This window comes from Ceratotherium simum, chromosome 12, assembly GCF_057802395.1.
Source record: "Ceratotherium simum simum isolate JZ-2026a chromosome 12, ASM5780239v1, whole genome shotgun sequence".
In the NCBI taxonomy this organism is placed as follows: domain Eukaryota; kingdom Metazoa; phylum Chordata; class Mammalia; order Perissodactyla; family Rhinocerotidae; genus Ceratotherium; species Ceratotherium simum.
In genome coordinates, this window is record NC_141911.1 from 2,650,104 (window position 1) to 2,666,189 (window position 16,086).

Below are 16,086 nucleotides of genomic sequence, written 5' to 3' on the forward strand. Positions count from 1 at the left end.
AGGATTGAATGGTTGCTACAGAGAATGTGTGACTCAGAAAGCCTAAGATGTTTACTCTTTAGTCCTTCACAGAGAGTTTGCTGTCCCTTGGTTCAGATCTCTGGCTTTTGTTCATAGTGTTTTAAAAAGGTCAAATGGAGGGGCTGGCCTGGTGATGTAGTGGTTGGGCTCACAAGCTCTGCTTTGGCGACCCAGAGTTCGCAGGTTCCGATCCCAGGTGCGGACCTACACACCGCTCATCAAGCCATGCTGTGGTGGCGTCCCACATACAAAATAGAGGAAGATTGGCACACATGTTAGCTCAGGGACAATCTTCCTCACCAAAAAACAAAAAACAAAAAAACAACAAAAAGGTCAAATGGATTTCAGTCTTTCTCTTCCTTTCCTAGAACTTATTTTCATATATTGTTTTAGGGTTCAGATAATAATTAAAGATGGGGTGATGGATTGCTTGGGGTTTTTTGGTGTGTTTTTTTGTTTTCTCACCCAGAAACAATTAATGGTGATCGGAATGGATGTCTACCATGACCCCAGCAGGGGCATGCGGTCCGTGGTTGGCTTCGTTGCGAGCATCAATCTGTAAGTACTATTCAGAGTTCCATTTTGTTTGGTTACCTCATTTTAATGCCTAATCTTATAAATCCAGCAAGTATTTTTTTGAGTATTTTGTATACTATAATACTCAAAACAGTATACTTTTATTTAATAAATAAGTGTATACTAAACTCTTTCCTCCATCTTCCTGTGATATTTATGGAATCTATATATCAAATTTGTCACGTGTGCGTTTGTTCCCTGGCTGCAGTGTAATCTCCTTTGGAATGGGGGCTGTCTTGGTGGTGGTGTTTTTTCCTCCAGAAATGACGGGTTTTTTGTTGTTTGTTCTGGTTGTAAAAATAAGGCATGCTCATGCAAATATCTGCATAAATTTAGAAGGTGAAAGTTTTTCATGGCCCATCTTTTGTTAACCACCACAAAGGTTTGATGTATATATACTTTCAGATTCTATTTTATGTATATGTTAACACATATACGTGTTTGTGTGTATGTATACATACATAAATGGCATATTACTATGTATACTGATTCTCAGTTTGTTTTATGTATTTAAATTATATATTTTGGACATTTTCGCATATCAATACAAATAAATCTCAAACGGTTCTTTTTAACTGCTGCGTGGAATTTATCATATGCTGCGGCACTATTTATTTAACTAATCCTCTGTTGGTGGATATCTAGGTTGTTAAATTTTTTCAATTGGAGGCAGTTTTGTAGCAAATATCCACAATTATGCCTGTATTTTTACATTCTGTATATGGCTTACATATATCTTCCCCCCCATCTCTGTGTGTTTTTACATGTAACATAAATGCATTTACTAGGTACTTGTGGGATTGGTGTACAGAGAAGCCCATGTGTGCTGCCAGTCAGACTGTGGGTCTTCCTCTGTGAGTGTGTCCTCATCTCTCTCTCTTTACTGCCTCTACCCCAGCACCCTCACAAAATGGTATTCACGAGTGGTGTTCCAGATGCCTCATCAGGAGATTGTGGATAGCCTGAAGCTGTGCCTGGTGGGCTCCTTAAAAAAGTTTTATGAGGTGAGGAGAACAGAAATTCTAAAGTTTCAGGATTTTTAAGGACTGCCTACCTGACCACATTGAGAGGAAGTCTGATTTAGTGGGAGGGACCCCAAATTGAAGGTGAGGCTGCTAAACAGACTGAAAAGTTAGTCGTGGCTGAACTGGCAGCTCACAGGGACCGCTTTCAGACTTCTCCTCATACAGAGCAGCTTAAAGAGCTAAATGCTTTGATTGCGTTTGGTAAGTAATGGTTATTTCCCAGGTTGTCAGCCTGACCCCTATAGACGTAGTCTTCATGCCATTACCAGGGAAGTTGGGGGTAAATTACAGCAATTAAAGCAGCTTATGAATTTACTCAGCTTTTTATGACTTGTCATTAGGCATTCATTTTGGTTCAGGATGCCTCCCTGTAAATCACCCCTAGAACTCCACAGAATGCTAACCATGGGGAATTGCTGTCATTAAGCTGATATTGGGTCTGGAACAATGAGCAAGCAAGGTACTGGTTTTACCTTGGCCAGTACATCAAAGGAAGCACTGATAAGTGGCTTTCGTTTCTTAGGGTCAGAGTTAGCCCTTTGCATAGAGATTAAACTGCAAGAAATTTAATAATTTTGTATGATTGAAGTCAGTCTCTAGAACTCCACCTTGTTTCTTTTTAGAAAGACGTTTCCTACAGTGTCCTTCAAATACTTTGATACTGTTTTAGTATTAGAGATTATGTAAAAAAGAAGTTGAATTTTTGTCTCTAAGGAGGTCCATGTGATATGCTACTTTGTCACCCAGTTTACCACACCTTCCTTTCTCTTGTTGTTGTTACTGTTGTTTTACCTCAAAGTTCCATCTGTCTTTTAGGCCCTAGCTCAAAGATGACTTCTGTGAAGCCTTTCCCATTTTTCCCCCCACTGCTCTATCCCTTAGCTGGACTTATTTCTTTATGTTCTTCTCTCAGGACCCTTTGTTTATATTCTGTGTAGTGGTTATCACATCCTGCCTTATATTAGATATTTGTATCCTTATTTATCTCTCCCTCTGTGTTGTAAATTACTTAAGCACTGTCTGGTTATTGATGGCTGTGTAACAAATTACCCTAAAACTTAGTGGCATGCAGTGAGCATTTATGATGGTTGTAGTTGTGAGGTTGGTCAGGGCACAGTGGGCTCTGGTTCTCTCGGTGTGGGCCTCCTCATGTGCTCTTTCCACATGAGCTGGTTTGGGCTTCCTCACAGCTTGGTGGCTGGGTTCAGAGCATGAGGGTTCCAAGAGACTTAGAAAGCCAAGTGGAAGACATGCTGCCTCTTATACCTCAGCCTTGAAAGTCACGCATTATCATTTCCACTGCGTGCTGTGTGTCAAGTAGCATCATTCTCAATATGCCTGACGTTTGGAGGAGCCAGTGTGGGAGATGGTTAGATTTAAAGAAACAACTAATCTGCTCTAAAAAAGCCATTACATACATTTTCATGTTTTTGTACTAATTTAATTACTCTTCCCTCTTGATCTACCACTATTTGTACCTTACAATAAACTTGTGCAGTACTCTTTAGCATAGAAGTTAGCTGGTGGTTAGTTAATCCAGTTCTTGCTCAGGCCAGTCGTTTTTCCATCAGTTTTACATCCTCAGGGGGTTTTAACCCAGTTTCCCAATATATTTGATTATCAATATCAGTATTATCATAAGACTTGATTACATGATATAGTTGAATCTTACCAACAAGGTTAGTGTCATGCTACATTGCAGTATGGTGATAGATATAAGCTGAAACATGAATCAGAAGATACTGGCACATTTAGAGTCCCACTTAGGCATGAATAATTAGTCCAATTCATCATCATGTTATATGACCAAAATGTTTCCCAGTGCTATGCCACTTAAGTTTGTAGGCTTCCATTAGACATTGTCAGTTTCCAAAAGCAGGAATGGTTTCAGTAACGTGGCTTCACCACTTCAGGCATCCGGTATACTTGAGCTAACAGACAACATCATCTCTTGCTCTGAGCCTTTTTTTTTTTTCCTGAGGAAGATTAGCCCTGAGCTAATATCTGTTGCCAGTCTTCCTCATTTTTTGCTTGAGGAAGCTAACATCCATGCCAATCTTCCTCTACTTTTTTTATATGTGGGTCACCGCCACAGCATGGCTGATGAGTGATGTATGTCTGCACCCAGGATCCAAACCCACGAACCTGGGTCACCGAAGCGGAACGCACAAAACTTAACCACTATGCCACGTGGCCGGTCCCACCTTGAGCCTTTTTTTTAGGGACCGATGTAATATTGGATTTCCCTCATTGCGTAACCATTTATCCTTCCTTTATCCTCAGCCATCAGCTACCATTCTTCTTTCTCTCTATTTATACCTGAACTTTTCTGCCTTTGGGAGGGACGTTAGGTTTGGCCACTGTGCTGGTTCTAGGTTGCTGACAGCAATACTGTTCTAGCAAGTGCTTCCCCCTTAGTCCACTCCCGTTCATACAGGGTGGGCTTACATAAGTACAGAACTGGTGGGCTATCTCGACCACTAGGCCGTCTAGCTGCATTTCCTATGAACCTTAATTTTGCCAGAGGGGTGAAAGCACGGTCCACCCCGTCAGGCCCTTAGGAACTCTAACATAAATGTTTAAAACATAGTTACAGTTTCTTGCTTAGGGATTGTTATGGGTTAAATTGCGCCCCCAAAAAGATGTTGAAGTCCTAACTACCAGTAACAGTGAATGTGACCCTGTTTGGAAATAGAGTTTTTGCAGATGATCAAGTTAAGATGAGTTCATTAGAGTGGGCCCTAATCCAGTATGGCCGTGTCCTTATGAGAAGTGAAGATTTGGGCACAGAGACAGACACAGAGGACAGACAATGTGAAGACCTTGGGAAATTGCCATCTATAAGCCAAGGAATGCCTGAGGCTACCCGAAACTAGGAGGGAATCATGGAACAGATTCTCTCTCACAGCCCTCAGAAAGAAACAACCCTCCCAACACCTTCTTTTGGACTTCTAAACCCCAGCACTGTGAAACAATAGACTTCTGTTGTTTAAGCCACCAAGTTAATGGTGCTTTGTTATGGCAGCTCTAGCAAATGAATACATGGTTCATCCCAGCTCTGGCACTTGCAGGTGCAGCTCTGGTCCAAGACCCACTGCATCAGGTAGGAAAAAAAGAGTGTTGAAGTCACGTGGGGGAAAACAAAAAGGGTATTGTTATACCAGCATCCTCCCCCACCCCCTTTTCTGTAGATCCCCCAGAGAAGTGGAAGAATTTACCTAGTGGGGACATTCCCTTGGCCCAGGTCATGTTGAGGAAGTATACACTCATGAAAGTGTGTAAGCCAGCCCCTCATTCCTTTATTCCCTCGATTTTAGACAATAAATGTTTTAGTTGCCCATTCTAGTTCTCTATCAGACTGTTACTCTGAGGATGAAAGTGTGTTCCTTGGTGTGAAGAAATGTGACTGAGCAGTCCAAATTGGTACAGTGCCTTCTGTTTTAGTCCTTTTATAGTATTTTTAGCATTTGCATCTGTCAGAAGGTCTGCAAAGCCCAGTCCAGAGTAGGTGTCTGTTTCTGTCAGGAACTATTTGTAGCCGCCTGGAGCTACCAGTTCAATGTGCCAGCTGTGTGCAGAGCCTTCCTCTCAGGGATCTGCCCCAGGGCTGTCTGCGGTCTGTCTCTCCTCTTGGCAGACAAAACAGTTCTTGTTGGCATTTTGCACTTCAGAGGGTGCAAGAGAAATTTATGTCTAGATTCAGCCCATTTCTGCATTGCTGCAGCCCCCGATGTCCACTGGTTTTCATGGACCCAGTTGCCACTCGAGCAAGCACACCAGGATATCCGCTTGCTGGTTCCCACCACTTTCTGATCCTGGAAGGGGGTAATTCCCTGTTCACCCTTCCCCCTGCTTCCTAGTAACCATCTAATCTGCTTTATGTCTCTATGGACTTGCCTATTTTGGATATGTTATATAGAGGTAATCATAAAATATGTGACCTTTTGTGTCTGGCTTCTTTAATTGAGCATGTTTTTAAGGTTCATCCAAGTTGTAGCATATATCACTACTTTGTTCTTTTTTATGGATGAATAATATTCCATTTTATGTTTATTCCACACTTATCCATTCATCAATGATAGGCGTGTAGACTGTTGCCACCTTTTGATTATCGTGAATAATGCTGCTATGAACATGATTGTATGTGTATTTGTTTAAGTACCTGTTTTCACTTCTTTTGGGTATAGACCTAGGAGTGAAATTGATGGGTCATATGGTAATTCCATGTTTTTTTTAAGGAAGCACAAACTATTTTCCAGAGCTTTGCACCGGTTTACATTCTTACCAGTAATGTAGGAGGGTTCCAATTTCTCCACGTCCTTGCCAACACATTTATTTTCTGTGTTTTTAATTATAGCCATTGTGAAGTGGTATCTCATTGTGGTTTTAGCTTACATTTCTTTAATGACTAGTGATGTTGAATGTCTTTTCATATGCTTATTGTCCATTTGTATATCTCCTTTGGAGAAGTCCTTTCAAGTACTTTCCTCATTTTTTAATTTGTCTTTTTGTTGTAAGAGTTGTAAGAGTGTTTTTACATATTCTGGATACAGAACCCTTGTCTGATATATGATTTGTAAAAATATTTTCTTCCATTATGTAGGGCATCTTCACTTTCTTGATAGTTATTTGGTGCACAGAAGTTTTAAATTTTGATCAAGTCCAATTTGTCTATTTTTTCTTTTGTTCCTTGTGCTTTGGTGTCAAATCTTAAGAACCTGTTACCAAATCTGAGGTCATGAAGGTTTACGTCTATGTTTTCTTCTAACAGTTTTATAGCTTTAGCTCTTTTATTTAGGTCATTAATCCATTTTGCATTATATTTTGTATGTGGAGTGAGGTAGGGGTCCAACTTTACTCTTTTGCATGCGGTTGTCCACTTGTCCCAGCACCACTTGTTGAAGAGATTATATTCTTTCTCCGTAGAATGGTATTGGCACTCTTGTTAAAAATCATTTAGCCATAGAGGTTTAGGTTTCTTTCTGAACTCTCAATTCTATCCCATTGGTCTGTATATCATCCTTATGTCAGTACAACACTGTTTTGATTACTCTTTCTTTTTAATTAGTTTTGAAATTGGGAAGTGTGAGTCTTCCAGTTTTGTTTTTCTTTTTCAATATTGTTTTGGCTATTTAGGGTCCCTGGGAATTCCATTTGAATTTGAGAATAGGTCTTTCCATTTCTGCAAAAAAGGCCATTGGACTTTTGATAGAGATTATGTTGAATTTGTACATTGCTTTGCAAGTATTGCTATCTTAATAATATTTAGTCTTGCAATATATGGACACAGGATATCTCCATTTATTTAGGTCTTCCTTAATTTCTTTTAGCAATGTTTTGTAGTTTTCATGTACAAGTATTTCACCTTCTTGGTTGAATTTATTCTTAGGTATTTTATTCTTTTGGATGCTAAATGGAGTAGTGTTCTTAATTTTATTTTTGGATTGTTCCTTGCTCCTATATAAAAACATAACTGGGTTTTGTGTGTTAATCTTTACTCCCGCAACTGTTCTGAATTTAATAGCTTTAGTAGGTTTTTTTTTTAATTCTTTGATATTTTCTATATATAGAATCATGTCATCTGCAAATAGAGATAGTTATACTTCTTCCTTTTCAATTTGGATGCCTTTTATTTATTTTTCTTGCTTACTTGCTCTGGCTGGAACTTCCAGTACAATGTTAAATAACAGTGGTGAAAACAGGCATTTTTGTCTTTTTCCTGCTCTTAGGGGGATAAAGTCTTTCATCATTGAGTATGATGCTAGCTGTGGGTTTTTCATAAACTCCCTTTATCATGTTAAGGAAGTTTCCTTCTATTCCTAATTTGCTGAGTTTTTTTAATAATGAAAGTGTGTTGGATTTTATCAAATGCTTTTTCTGCATATTTATGACAGTCTGGTTCATGTTAATACCAAAGTAATTTCAATAGTATACAAAAACTTTCTTCCCATACAGTTCTATTCTCTTCCTCTTTCTTTGTGCTAATTCTATATGAGGGTTCTCCAGAAAAACAGAACCAATAGGGTGTGTGTGTGTGTGTGTGTGTGTGTGTGTGTGTTTTGTGTGTGTTTACTTACTTAGGAATTGCCTCATGTGATTTATGGAGGCTGGAAAGGGCAAAATTTGCATGGTGGGCCAGCAGTCTGGAGACCCAGGGAAGAACTGTTGTTGCAGATCAAGTTTGAGTTTATCCTACTTGGTGTTCTTTAGGCTTCTTGAATGTCAGTCAATTTTTTCATCAAATTTGGGAGTTTTGGGTCCACTATTTTTTCAAATATTCTTTTTGCCCTTTCTCTCTCTCCTTTCCTACTCAGACTCCAATTATTTGTATGTTGGTATGCTTAATGGTGTCTCACAGTCTCAGCGGCTGCATTCATTTTTTTCGTCCTTCATTTTTTTCTATCTTTTTCTCATGCTGGGTAATCTCGATTGACCTGTCTCCTAGTTTGCTGATTATTTCTTCTGCCTGACCAAATCTGCTATTAAACACTTCTGGTGAACTTTTCATTTTAATTATTATACTTTGCAACTCCAAAATTTCTATTTGGTTTTTTTTTTTTTTTTCTTTTATAGCTGTTTTTATTTATTTATTTATTTTTTTAAATTTTTTGTTTATTGCAGTAACATTGGTTTATAACATTGTAAAAATTTCAGGTGTACATCATTGTACTTCTATTTCTGCATCTATTTGGTTCTTTCTTATAATTTTTATATCTTTATTGATAGTCTTTATTTGGTGAAACACATTCTCATGCTTTCTTTAAGGTCTTTAGATGTAGTTTCCTTTAGTTCTTTGAACAGTATTTAAAATAGTTAGTTTAAAGTCCTTGTTGAGTAGAACCAATGTCTGGGCTTTCCCCAGGACAGTTTCTATTGACTACTTTTTTTCACATGCAGTGGGCCATACTTTAGTATTTCTTGGCATGTCTCATAATTTTTTATTGAAAATTAGACATTTTTAATCTAATGTTGGCAATTTGCAAATCAGATCTCCACACCCAGAATGCTGTTCAGATTGTTGCAAGCCTCTGGTTAGTTTCAACCGTTCTAAAAAAAGTTGATGTTGACCATTTTTGCAGTGTACTTGTTGCTTTTATGGAGGAACAGATTTTGGGGGGTCCCTACTTTCTCATGCAAGAAGTATTTCCTGAGGAGTGCTTTTGACAATCTTATAGTTTTCTAGGTGGACAGTGATTGGAGTCTAGAACTCACTAAAGGTAGATGGCGCTAGGAAACCTCCATCATTTTGGTTTGGAGCCACAAAGGGCTACATCCTAGCAATAAGGGTGATTGAGAGGGATATAAGCCTTTAGAGCAAAGTACAGCTCATCTTTGAATTATTTCAATTCTAAAAATGAGATATGATGACCTGGAGTGCTAGTGTTCCCAAGTTTCTCATAGTGCTAATACTCCAGACACTTGGAAGAAACAAACTTAAATCTTCTCTGTATGAAAAACATCATTCCAGGGGCTGGCCCGGTGGTGCAGCGGTTAAGTGCACATGCTCCGCTTCGGCAGCCTGGGGTTCGCAGGTTCGGATCCTGGGCACACACCGACACACCACTTGTCAAGCCATGCTGTGGCGGCGTTCCCTATAAAGTAGAGGAAGATGGACATGGATGTTAGCCCAGGGCCAATCTTCCTCAGCAAAAAGGAAAAAGAGGAGGATTGGCATCAGATGTTAGCTCAGGGCTAATCTTCCTCACGCGCACACACATGCACACACAAATCACTCCAGCCACCACATTATTTCTATTAACAATATTGTAACTACTGTGTTTGGCGCTCAATTTTTAGAAAGGAATATGTATATATTATACATAATGTATACGTGTGTATGTGTACATATTTGTATGTATATGTAGGTATGTATATATATACACATACACATATACATACGTATGTATACATTCATACCTATACACACACACGTATATACATGTATATACGTGTGTGTGTATATATGTAATCTACTTGAGTTTAATTGAAGATTTAATAAAGCATAGAAGACTAAGAAAGCCAAGACAGAAAAAGACAGGAACCCAGAGAGATGATGAGGGCTGTATTTGGATTCTTTTCCCCTGGGGACATATGCTGATTCTGGAAGAGACAGCTGAAAGGTGGAAAAGCTATGTAGCACTTTTGAAGTTTTTAGGGATCAAAACTGAAGGCCAGGGCCCCCAAATCAGTGGTGGTCCTGAGTATACGCCTTACTCTTTGGCCTATCAATCTAAAGGGCTACAAACTAGGAGTAAAGAAGAATTGTAGGTAGACTGATTCTGAATCATTTCAGTCCCTGAATATGGATTTAAGTGAACTCTGACAGCTAGTTTCACTGCCCACTTGCCAGAAGCAAAAACAAATCCTCTGAAGGAAGATAACATTGTCCTAGGCATTAAATTCTACAGTGTTTCTATGATGTCTAGCAATCAATAATAATAACTAAGAACACAAGGAGAGAAAGTGAAGGGACTGAAAACCAACAACAGATAATCAATCCTGATCCACAGAGGATTCAGATAATTGAGTAGTCAGACACATTTAAAAATAGCTACACTTAACATGTTCAAAGAGGTAAAAGACAACATTAATTTTAACAAAATTGGAAACTGAAAAAAACAGAATTTATAGAACTGAAAATTATGCTAACCAAAATTAAATACTCAATGGATGGGTGTATTAGGTTGCTAGGGCTGCCATAACAACATACCATAGACTGGGTGGCTTAAACAACAAAAAGTTATTTTCTCATAATTCTGGAGGATGGGAAGTCCAAGATCAAGGTGCTGGCAGGGTCAGATTCTCCTGAGACCTCTCTCCTTGTCTTACAGATAACTGTCTTCTCTCTGTGTCACGTGGTCTTCACCCTGTGTGTGTTTGTGTTCTAATCTCCTCTTCTTATAAAGACAGTCGTATTTGATTAGGGCCCACCCCATTAACCTCCTTTAAACTTAATAATCACTTTAAAGACCCTATCTCCAAATACAGTCACATTCTGTGATACTGGGGGTTAGGACTTCAACATACAAATTTTGGGGAAACACTGCACATATAACAATGGGTAACAGTAGTTTAGACTTAACTGAGGAAGTAAAGAGTCAGCTGAAAGATAAGAAAATCAAACTGAAGTATTGAGATGTAAAAGGTTAGAAAATATAACAGGGCAACAGACATGGGATATATGGGGTTAAAATATAATATATGCATATAATAAGAGGCCCAGAAGGAGGTTAGAGAGGATAGAAGAAATAACTGAAAAGACAATGGTGAAGAATATTTCAAAAATGGTAGAAGACATGAAGGCACAGATACAAGAAATCCAACAAATCCCAAGCAGTATATGTGAAAAGAAAAGTGCACTTAGGCAGGTTATAATAAAACTTTTGAAAGTTTTATTTGAAAGACAAATATATATACATATTAAGACCAGTCAAAGGAAAATAAAAAGAGAGGTTACTTTCAAAGGAGCAACAGGGCCGGCCCTGTGGCTTAGCGGTTAAGTGCGCGCGCTCCGCTGCTGGCGGCCCGGGTTCAGATCCCGGGTGCGCACCGACGCACCGCTTCTCCCGCCATGCTGGAGCTGCGTCCCACATACAGCAGCTAGAAGGATGTGCAGCTATGACGTACAACTATCTACTGGGGCTTTGGGGGGAAAATAAATAAATAAATAAAATCTCAAAGGAGCAACAAATGGACTAATAGCTAACTTGTCAAAATAAGCAGTATAAGCCACAAATAATAAAATAATAGCTACAAAGTGCTGAAATAAAATAACTGCCAAATAGAATCTAATGTCCACTAAAAAATAACTTTTAATAAGGTTAAATAAAGACATTCCATGGCAAATAAAAAATTGAGAGACTCTGTCACCAGCAGATTTACACTGAAGGAAAATACTGAAGAGCGTTCTTCAGCTAGAAGGCAAGTTATTCCAGAGAGAAGCCTAGATATAGTTATAGGAATAAAAGTGGCAGATATAGAGGTAAATTTAAATGAATACATACCATCTAAGATAAAAATATAATGTTGTGAGTGGATATATATTTGTGTGTGTGTATAAGTTTCAAATTAATGACAACAAAAGACATATGTCAGGAGGAAGTAAATGAAATTTTGATGCTTTCAGTTCCTTGAATTGTTGGTGAAAAGATGAAAGTACTAATTCATATTACAGTTTGATATGCTAAAGATAAATTATGTAATTTCTAGAGTAGCCACTAAAAGAATTATAAAAGAATATATAACTACCAAGATGAAAGAAGAGGGCCGGCCCCGTGGCTTAGTGGTTAAGTGCGTGCGCTCCGCTGCTGGCAGCCCGGGTTCGGATCCCGGGCACTCACCGCTTCTCTGGCCATGCTGAGGCCGCGTCCCACATACAGCAACTAGAAGGATGTGCAGCTATGACATACAACTATCTACTGGGGCTTTGGGGGAAAAAATAAATAAATAAAATTATTAAAAAAAAAAAAAAGAAAGAAGAGAAAATAATTTAAAAAAAATTTTTTAAGGAAGGAAAAAAAAAAAGAGTGTGGAACAGGTGAGACAAACAGAAACAGTAGTTGAACATGGAAAATGTTATGCTAAGTGAAAGAAGCCAGTCACAAAAGACCACATATATGATTCTATTTATGAGAAATGTTCAGAACAGGGAAATATAGAGAGACAGAAGATAGATTAGTGGTTGCTTAGGGCTGAGGTGGGGAGGAAATAGGAGGGTGGGTACAGTGGTGATAGCTGAAGAGTATGGGGTTTCTGTGTGAGGTGATGAAAATGTTATAAAATTGATTGTCATGATGGTTGTACATATCTGTGAATATACTAAAAGCCATTGAATTTTACACTTTAAATTGGTGAATTGTATGGTATGTGATTTATATTTCAATAAAGATATTCAAAAAAGATTTTTTAAAGAACCATATAGAAATTCTGGAGTTGTAAAATATAGTAAATGAAAGTTTCACTAGAGGAGCCTAACATCAAATTTGATTAGGTAAAAGAAATAACCAACATACAAGAAAAAAGCTGGGAAAGTGACAAAGATGTGGAGACTAAGAAGCATGCTACTGAACAACCAATGGATCATTGAAGAAATTAAAGGAGAAATCAGAGAATATCTGGCGACAAATGAAAATGAAAATACGCCATGCCAACTCATATGGGATGTAGCAAAAGCAGTCCTGAGAGGGAAATTCATAGCAATACGGGCCCACGTTAACAAACAAGGAAAATCCCATATAAGCAATCTTAAACTATACCTCACAGAATTAGAAAAAGAACAAAGAAAGCCCAAAGTCAGCAGAAGGAGGGGAATAATAAAAATTAGAGCAGAAATAAATTGAAATAAAAAAAACAGTAGAAAGGATCAATGAAACAAAAAGCTGGTTCTTTGAGACGATAAACAGAATTGACAACCCTTACCCAGACTCACGAAGAAAAAAGAGAGAAGGCTCAAATAAGTAAAATTAGAAATGAAAAAGGAGAAATCACAATGGATACCACAGAAATAAAAAAGATTATAAGAGAATACTATGAAAAAATATATGCTAACAAATTGGACAATCTAGAAGAAATGGATAAGTTCTTAGACTCCTACAACCTCCCAAAACTGAATCAAGACGAAATAGAGGATCTGAATAGACCAATCACAAGTAAAGAGATTGAAACAATAATCAACCTCCCAGAAAATAGAAGTCCAGGACCAGATGGCTTCTCTGGAGAATTTTACCAAACATTCAAAGAAGATTTAATACCGATCCTTCTCAAACTATTCCAAAAAATAGAGGAAGATGGAACACTTCCCAACACATTCTTTGAGGCCAACATCACTGTGATACCAAAGCCAGATAAGGACAATACAAAGAAGGAAAATTACAGCCCAGTATCCTTGAGCAACATAGATGCAAAAATCCTCAACAAAATATTGGCAAACCAAATACAGCAATACATAAGTAAGCAAGTGGGATTTATACCAGGGACACAGGGATAGTTCAACATATGCAAATCAATCAATGTGATACAGATTAACAAAAGGAGGAATAAAAACCACATGATCATCTCAATAGATGCAGAGAAAGCATTTGTCAAGATCCAACATCCATATATGATAAAAACCCTCAACAAAATGGGTATAGAAGGAAAGTACCACAGCATGATAAAGAGCATATATGACAAACCCACAGCCTACATCGTACTCAATGGGGAAAAACTGAAAGCCATCCCTCTGAGAACAGGAACAAGACAAGGGTGCTACTCTTGCCACTGTTATTCAACACAGTACTGGAGGTTCTGCCCAGAGCAATTAGGCAAGAAAAAGGAATAAAAGGAGTGCAAATAGGCAATGAAGAAGTGAAACTCTCACTGTTTGCAGACAACATGATTTTATATATAGAAAATGCTAAAGAATCCATCAGAAAACTATTAGAAATAACAACTACAGCAAAGTTGCAGGGTACAAAATCAGCTTACAAAAATCAGTTGCATTTCTATACTGTAATAATGAACTAACAGAAAGAGAACTCAAGAAGACAATCCCATTTACAATCACAACAAAAAGAATAAAATATCTAGGAATAAATTTAACCAAGGAAGTGAAAGACCTATATAATGAAAAGTATAAGACATTGAGTGAAATCAGTGATGACATAGACAAATAGAAAGATACCCATGCACACAGATTGGAAGAATAAACATAGTTAAAATGTCCATACTACTTAAAGCAATCGACAGATTCATTGCAATCGCAATCACAATCCCAGTGACGCTCTTCACAGAAATAGAACAAAGAATCCTAAAATTCAATGGGGCAACAAAAGACACCAAATAGCTAAAGCACTCCTGAGAAAAAAGAACAAAGCTGGAGGCATCACAATCCCTGACTTCAAAATATATTACATAGCTATAATAATCAAAACACCATGGTACTGGTATAGAAACAGACATACAGATCAATGGAACAGAATTGAAAGTCCAGAAATAAAACCACAATAGATGGACAGCTAATCTTTGACAAAGGAGCTAAGAACATAGAACGGAGAAAGGAAAGTCTCTTCAATGAATGGTGCTGGGAAAACTGGACAGCCACATGCAAAAGAATGAAAGTAGACCATTATCTTTTGCCATACACAAAAATTAACTCAAAATAGATCGAAGACTTGAAGGTAAGACCTGAAACTATAAAACTCCTAGAAGAAAATACAGGCAGAACACTCTTTGACATTGGTCTTTCTTTTGGAATTCCATGTCTACTCAGGCAAGAGAAACAAAAGAAAAAATAAGTGGGATTTCATCAGACTAAAGAGCTTCTGCAAGGCAAAGGAGACTAGGATCAAAATGAAAATACAACCCACCAGCTGAGAGAAGATATTTGCAAATCATATATCCTACAAGGGGTTAGTGTCCATAATATATAAAGAACTCACACAACTGAACAATAAAAAAAAACCCGATCAAAAAATGGGCAGAGGATATGAACAGACATTTTTCCAAGGAAGACATACAGATGGCCAATAGGCACAGGAAAAGATGTTCAACATCACTAATTATCAGGGAAATGCAAGCCAAAACTACACTAAGATATAACCTTATACCCGTTAGAATGGCTATAATCACCCAGACAAAAAATAACAAATGTTGGAGAGGATGTGGAGAAAAGGGAACCCTCAATCACTGCTGGTGGGAATGCAAACTGGTGCAGCCTCTATGGAAAACAGGATGGAGATTCCTCAAAAAATTAAAAATATAAATACCTTATGATCCAGCTATCCCACTTCTGGGTATTTATCCAAAGAACTTGAAATCAACAATCCAAAGAGGCTTATGCACCCCTGTGTTCATTGCAACGTTATTCACTATAGCCAAGAAGTGGAAGCAACTCAAGTGTCCCTTGATTGATGATTGGATAAAGATGTGATATATATATACAATGGAATACTACTCAGCCATAAAAAAAGACAAAATCATCTCATTTGCAACAACATGGATGGACCTGGAGGGTATTATGTTAAGTGAAATAAGCCAGACAGAGAAAGACAAACACTGTATGACTTCACTCATATGTGGAATATAAACTTAACACATGGAGTGAGAGAACAGTTTGGTGGTTACCAGAGGGAAGGGGGTTCGGGGATGGGCACAAGGGGTGAAGACCTGCATTTATATGGTGAGGACAAATAATAATGTACAACTAGAATCTCACAAAGTTATAAACTATTATGACATCAATAAAAAAAATAATAAAAGAAGGCAATAACCAGTAAACTTGAAGTTAGGTCAATTGAGATTATCCAATGAGAAAAAGGAAAAAGAAAAATGAATAGAGACTCAGATGTCTGTGGGACACCATTAGCCATATCAGCATAAACATAATGTGATTCCCAGAAGGAGAGTAAAGAGAGAGAATGGAGAAGAAAGAACATTGGAAGGAATAATAGCCAAAAATTCCCAAGTTTGATGAAAAAACAGTAAC

General features: G+C 37.9%; 1 protein-coding gene across 2 annotated transcripts in view; it reads left to right on the top strand.

Moving 5' to 3' along the window:
- The window catches only part of PIWIL2 (piwi like RNA-mediated gene silencing 2), a 98,729-nt gene that overhangs the window by 55,794 nt on the left and 26,849 nt on the right, over positions 1–16,086 (top strand). For both annotated transcript variants that reach the window (XM_004442298.3, XM_087437284.1), the window contains 2 exons: positions 491–579; positions 1,496–1,601. In XM_004442298.3, coding sequence (XP_004442355.2) covers positions 491–579; positions 1,496–1,601 — 195 coding nt within the window. The remainder of the gene's footprint in view (positions 1–490; positions 580–1,495; positions 1,602–16,086) is intronic.